The following is a 7,185-nucleotide window of genomic DNA, read 5'->3' as shown; positions in this document are numbered from 1 at the left end:
CTGTTGCTACAGAGTATAATAGTTTTGTTCACCTAACGGTTGTTTGTATCACCTAAAACTAATCGAGTTAGATATAGGGTTATATATATATAAATGATCAGGATGAAGAGACGAGTTGAAATCCGGGTGACTGTCTGTCCGTCCGTCCGTCTGTCCGTCCGTTCGTCCGTGCAAGCTGTAACTTGAGTAAAAATTGAGATATCTTTATAAAACTTGGTAGACATGTATCTTGGTACCGTGAGACGGTTGGTATTGCAGATGGGCGTAATCGGACCACTGCCACGCCCACAAAACGCCATTAATCAAAAACAAATAAATTGCCATAACTAAGCTCCGCAATAAGATACAAGACTTTTATTTGGTACACAGGATCATATTAGGGAGGGACATCTGCAGTTAAAAAATAAAAGTGGGCGTGGTCTCGCCTCTAATAGGTTTAATGTGCATATCTCCTAAACCGCTAATGAAATAATAACAAACTTCACTGGAAGCAAATGTTTTTAGCACCTATATTGACGGTGTGAAAAAAGTTTAAATCGGGTGGCAACTCCGCCGACTCCCCATATAACGGTACTGTTAGCGCCACTACTGTTAGTTTTACTACTAAAATCGCGATAAATCAAGCACTAAACACGCCAGAGACATTAAATTTTATCTCTGGGATGGTATGAGATGACTTTATAGGAACCGCGTTCAAAATTAGACAGTGGGCGTGGCGCAGCTCACTTTTAGGTGAAACCCCATATCTTGGGATCTGCTTAACCGATTTCAACCAAATTCGGTGCTTAACTTTCTTTTCATATTTTTATATTATAGTGCGAAAATGGGCGAAATTGGACTACAACCACGCCTATTTCCCATATAACACCATTTTCAATTTCATCTGATTGATTCACTTTCCACTATGCATATCAAGCAACAATGATTATATCGGGGTAAAACTTTGCGTTAATAATACGTTTAAAGTATGCCACCTTGTGACCAAAAATTGTCTAAATCGAACCAAAACTGTTCAAGCCCCTAAGTACTAAATATGTCGACCCTAGTGCCTATAGTTGACCTTCTACCGAAAATATCAGTCAATCCACAAAGAAATCTCAAACGAGTATACTATTTGACTTTGCGAGAGTATAAAATGTTCGGTTACATCCGAACTTAGCCTTCCTTACTTGTTATTTTTATATTTATTTATTTATTATAATGTGGTCGGTTTTGGATTCGAATACGTGGATCGACATCCATTGGGATAGGACTTGCCTGAACTTTTTTTTTGTTGTAAGGGCCTTTGGTTGTAGCCGCTTTGAAATTGGGTTTGTAGAAACCGTAAATTATTATTGAAATTTCCGTTATTGATGTTAGTACGTTGTCTGTAATAATTCGGATTTTTCTCGAATTGTGATGCGAAAATTGCTCGCATATTATTTGATTCTAATTCTTGTGCTTTTGCCAACGCATTTGGCAAATGACTTGGTGATCATTAATTTTTCATTAACCTTATTATAGTATGATATAATTGAAGAAGTGCCCTGTTGCAAAATGCTCATCTCCTGTTCGATAATATGAGCTGGTCGCTTGTCCGCGTAAGCAAAATCGAGTCGTGCCAAAATGGAATCGAAATTAAGAACCGTTCCGTGATTGGATAAAATGTCGTTAGCGTCGTTTGTAATTTTATTTCTTATTAGTCTAGCAACAAGATTCTCTTGTTCTCACTATTTAGAGCCATTTTTTATTGTTTTAGTTTTTCTGTGCTTTAAAAATGGGCAAGTTTCATTTCTATGGTTGCCCTTGCAATGATTACAATAGTACAGCCTTTCGTATTTTAGTGTGCTTGAATTATTTCCCATTAAAAAAAATATTTTCTTCTAGGAAATAATGCTTTTTATTTTTTCCTATATGATCCTTGTCTCGTTTTGCTTTTCTACTATTACCAATTAAGATTTTTCTTTTTAATTTTTGATAATCTTCAATTGTGGCTTTTTACTTTTCCCTGTATGATCCTTATCTTGTTTTGTTTCTACTACAACCTTTTAAAATTTTAATAAGATTTATCTGACCTACATTTGTCTAAGTCAGTTGGTAAGGCCTCTGTCATTATTGTCAAAGTTTAGGAAATACATTTTTTTATTTTATTTTCTTATATATATATACCGCTATTACCTTCGGCTCGTTTTGTGGAAACTTCCTGTTCCTTTTTTTTAAATATTTTTCCTATTTTTAATATATTTTATTTTTGCCGTTATTACTTTCGGCTGGATTTGTGGAATCTCTCTGTTCCTTTTTTTAACAATAATTTTTTGATCCTTTCCAGGAAAGGAAACTCTTTTATTCTGGAGGGTCTGGAGTTCAGAATCGCAGAAATGAGCTTATGTTAAAACCGGAGGGTCCCCCTTGCAGTGGTGAATCGCCTTCATTTACAAGATGCTTTTTTTATAATTTTTGGTACTTATACTTAAAATATTTTATATTACTAGGATTATTACAATAATTCAATTTTATTGTTATAAATTTTATATATATTAAAATATTAACTTACTACTTTTTCGTCCTTCTGTAAAGGGGTTTGTTGATTGCTGTTATAATTCTTTTGCCACTGTTGATTCCTGTTTAATTGCTTCGCTACTGTTAATTACTCGCACGGGGTTTGTGTGCCTTTGGCCGCTGAAGTTTTTTTGCACTATTCTTTGGTTCTGACTCTTCGATTGTTAATATTTGATGTTATGTTTTATATTTTTTACACATTTTATTCAATTTGAATCGCTTCGAAATTGGCGTAGTTATAGAGCAACACTTTTGTTATAATTCGCTTATTGTTGTTGTTATTTACTACATACACGCTTGTTGCATTTTTTGAAGATTCATTTATTTACAGAGTTTACACTTGTTTGCTTGCAATCGCTCTACCCATAAAACAATACTATATTATTAAGAATAAATTGATTTCTTACTTCACACGATAATATTGTCCACAATTCTTACTCTTCAAACTTTAAAAATCTTTAGTATTAGAACTTTTTGTTTTTTTGGTATTTGAATCGGTTTTTGTGTTTTTTTTTATTGCACTCGCGTAGCCGTACTTTTTTTGTTTTTTTCTTTTCTCCTCCCGAGAGGATACTTGATTTTTAATTTTGTGGTTTCGACACGCGTCACTATGATGTTCCTTTCGGCTAGGGATACTTGTTTTTTTCTCCCTTTTTTTGCCGAGAATATCACTAAACATACCCCACTCGTTGGGCGCCAATTAACTTCCTTCGTTTAGGAAGTATTAAAAAATATAGTTTTCCGCAAACGCGCGGAAGAAATCAAATATGATGGTTTGAGTGATCCTGATGGATAACTGAATCTATTTATTTCAATTTACTCTTATTTAAACAATTTTCTTCTTTGCTTAATTCTTACAATAAGTGTCAGTTACAATATTCGCTTATTCAGTAATTAGTTTTATTGTTTACATTGTATGGGTGGTCTTAGCTTTAATGAAAAGAATATTGGTTGCTTAAATAAGCAAAGATGCTTATTACGAAGCTGTGGTCTTAGCTTTAATGAAAAGAATATTGATTGCTTAAATAAGCAAAGATGCTTATTAAGAAGCTGTATTATTGCTAAGTGCAAAGATATAATTTTGTTTATAAAGAGCGTAAAGCTAGCAGTAGTGGTATATCCATATTGACCTGTAAGTGTATGAAGCAATTTTGATTTTTAAATGGTTATTATGTGTTTTGATTTGGAAGTTAGTGCGTTAGACAAGCAACGTTCGTTTTTCTTTATTCGATTGGTGGTTGTGACGACGTATCATTAGATGATATAATCAGCACTTTTATCATTATTCGCGAAAGCCATCCTGCGGGGTCGAAGTTTTGCCACAGAGGATAAAATTTGCCTCTTGGTTATTGGGGATAATGCAGATATTGAATCAGAAGGATATTAAAACTAGACAGATTCATTGGATCCTCTGTGTTTTTGTTGTACTGCCCTTTTTAAATTTAAGGAAATTAGTGTACAAAAAATTATCTTTTGGAATAGGTATTAATATATTTGGGTGATATGTTTGGATTACATATACTGGTGTTTTGAACATTGACAGAGGATACACTGACTTTGTTTTTAGTACCATTATGTGGAGTGTTGGAAAATTGTGGCTTTAGTTGTAGTTGCACGACGTACCGGCCATTATTTGATCGAGTAGTTGTGGCTTTCTAGAAGTCTTCACAATACTGATCTTCTGGGGTTGTTATGAGAGGGCGTTTTTCTAACTCACGAAATTCGTTAATTGTGAATTAAGGGATTCTTTAGAATTTTCGTCAACTTGAGTTGTTGATGTGGAAACTGGTTCTGTAACTGGTCCAGAATCCAACCAACTGTAGTGTTTTTGTTCAACAACTTCAAGCATTATTTGCGGTATAAGGTCATTGCCTACTATTATATCTATTTGAGCGGGGGTATTGCAATTGGGATCTGCTAGCTTTAGGTGTGAAACCCTTTTTTCCAATGCTTGCTATTTATGTGATAGCTTGGAAGCATGTTAGTAAGTTGCGGTAGGACTATAGCTTCTGCTACAATTCGCTTATTCGCTTGGGGGATATTAGGGTAATGGGGCAGTTTTGTGTGAGTTTTGAAGTAATCTTCCGCCTGTTCCCGTAATTTCAGAATTCGATTGTTTTGATTACAGTTTTAGCCTATTTTGTGCCCTAGACGCTTTGAAGGATTTTTGTGATCCTTGGTCTATTAAGGCTCTAAGTTTATAGAGTTCTCCTCGATGTTCGATGGAGATGACTGCTGTGGGTAGTAATACCCTATTTTGTACTTTGTTGTGTACCGTTTGAGTGTTTTGTGCCTTTGGGCAACATGGTGTCTTTTGGCAATTTTCGGGATTTGCTTTTGCAATTAAACCCGTGGTTCTTTTCTTATAAGCGCTGCTTTGAGGTGAGCTAGGAAATATGCTGTAATAAAGCATTGAGTGGTGTCTTTTATGACAACAGAAGCAATTATATTTGATTTTACAACTTTTATAAGTATGCGCATGTGATAAGCAATTTGTACAAAGTCTTTTTGATCTGACCAAATTATTTCGTTCGTAAACTTTTAAGTTTTTAAACTTCTCTCAAGATTGTAATTTATGCCCTCTTGTACATAGTTCGCATGACGTATGTTTATTCTGCTCGAATGTGAACGATTGCGTTTTGTAAAAGCTTCTGTTTAATTTGTTTTTACTACTAGGGTCTATTAAAGCTTCTTTTTAGGTCGTGTTGAACAATTTTTGTTTTAATTAGTTTTTTATCTACCCTTTCAGCGATTTCGTACTGGGTAGTTAGAAAATCTTTCATTGGTTGCCACGTTGGCCCTTTTTTGAGATGAGAGCGATTTCTCCCACAAAAGTAACGGTTTTTCTGGTAAAGCGGCGGTGCATATATTTACCAGTATTGGGTAAATGAGAAACAATGGATAGTAGTCTAATAAATTCTTCACTTGTTTCTTTTGGAATCTTAGGCAAGTTTCTTAGTGTCGTTACTTGTTTATCGACCAATATTCTTTCATTTTCATATCTGGATTTTAGAGCTTCCCAAGCCAAATTAAAATTGTCGTCATTTAGTGCAAACTGTTTTCCTATTGACCTTTAGTTTTGTATCGGAGGTGATACAATTTTTGCGCTTTTGATAATTTAGGATGGTTGATATATACGGCAGTGAACATGTCCCGGAAAAACGGCCATTCTTCATAACCTCCATAAAATATTTCTGTGTCACATGCGGGCACCTCGAGATGGATGCCTGAACTTGCCTCTTGACTTTGAATTTGTGGCAACTCTACTCTCAGATGTGAAGTAGGTGTAATTACTTTAATGAATTTTAAATGGCGTAAGACAATAATAAAAAAGACGGGCAGAAAGCTAACAAGCTTCAGAAGCAAAAACGGGCAAATAAAACCAGAGTACGGCCAGAAGCAGTGCTAATTAAACCGGCAGAAGGTCGCAGCTATGCCGAGGTGCTCCAAACCGTACGTCAACACGTCATGGCGGATCAAGACAAGGTGGAAGTCCGGGCAATTTGAAGCAGAAATCCACAATAGAGATCCGAGACCTCGACTCCCAAACTACCGCAGCAGAAGTTACGTCCTCAGTAAGAAGACTGCTAGAGGAAGCAGATGAAGAAATAGCAGTGAGGACCAGCGCCCCAAACACTTGCGAACAAATACGCGCATATGTGAAATTGACAGCAGACAACGCAAACAGGATACTTAAGGAAGGCCACATAAAAATTGGAAGGATCAGCTGCAGGATGAAGCTCATGAAGGAAGTCAGAAAATGCTACAGATGCTTCAACTGCGGTCACCTACAATGGGAGTGCAAAGGGCCTGATAGAAAAGGCCAAGAATTATGCATATGTTGAGGGAAATCCGGGCACAAGCTGAAAGATTGCACAAACACACCGAGCTGTTGCCTAACCGACCATAGCCCAGTGTCTCGCACGTGCGAGTCGTACAGGGAACAAATGAGGATATGAAGATCCTGCAGTGTATCATGCACAGAAGCAAAACCGCTGACTCCCTGCTACCACAGCTCATGCTGGAATTCGGAACCGAAGTAGCAATCATCAGCGAGCAATACAGGATAGTGCAAGACGGAACATGGTTGGAGGACATTGCCCCAATAGCGGCAACATGGCTAACGGAAAGCAGCGGCTTCAAAAAAACAAGCAGCGGTAGAGGAAATGGTTTTGTCTGGAGAAGCAACGAAAACATCACGATAATTAGCTGCTACCTGACACCGAGCGATCCTATCTCAGAATTCCAAGCAAAGCTCGATGCCATTGAGGATGCCGCGCATCACCCAAATCGGCAGTTAATCATAGCCGGAGATTTCAATGCCAAGGCCATGGAATGGGGTACACCGACAACAAATTCGAGGAGACGCAAAATCCTTGACATGGCAGCTAGATTAGGACTTATCGTTTGCCAATAGAGGATCCCAAACAACTTTCAGAAGGCCGGGATGCAACGACACAACCCCCGATATTACGCTGGTATCTGAAGGATTCGCAAACCATCTACGCGAATGGAAAGTGCTAGAAGACTACACAGGTAGCGATCATCAATACATATCCTACCTCATAGGTCCAGACAAAAGTCAAGCAATAACTAAAATAAGAGGACCACGTAAATAAAACGTTTCCAAGCTAGACTCAGGAAATC

General features: G+C 37.0%; 1 protein-coding gene across 1 annotated transcript; it reads left to right on the top strand.

The window, feature by feature from the left end:
- Positions 1-6,514: 6,514 nt before the first annotated feature.
- On the top strand, positions 6,515-6,955 carry LOC138858062 (uncharacterized). The gene has a single exon (XM_070112531.1). It carries the CDS (start codon positions 6,515-6,517, stop codon positions 6,953-6,955), a length of 441 nt encoding a protein of 146 aa, XP_069968632.1.
- Positions 6,956-7,185: the final 230 nt, after the last annotated feature.

This window comes from Bactrocera oleae, chromosome X, assembly GCF_042242935.1.
Source record: "Bactrocera oleae isolate idBacOlea1 chromosome X, idBacOlea1, whole genome shotgun sequence".
NCBI classification, from domain to species: domain Eukaryota; kingdom Metazoa; phylum Arthropoda; class Insecta; order Diptera; family Tephritidae; genus Bactrocera; species Bactrocera oleae.
Note: the sequence above shows the minus strand (reverse complement) of the source record. Positions and strands in the feature narration are given on the sequence as shown.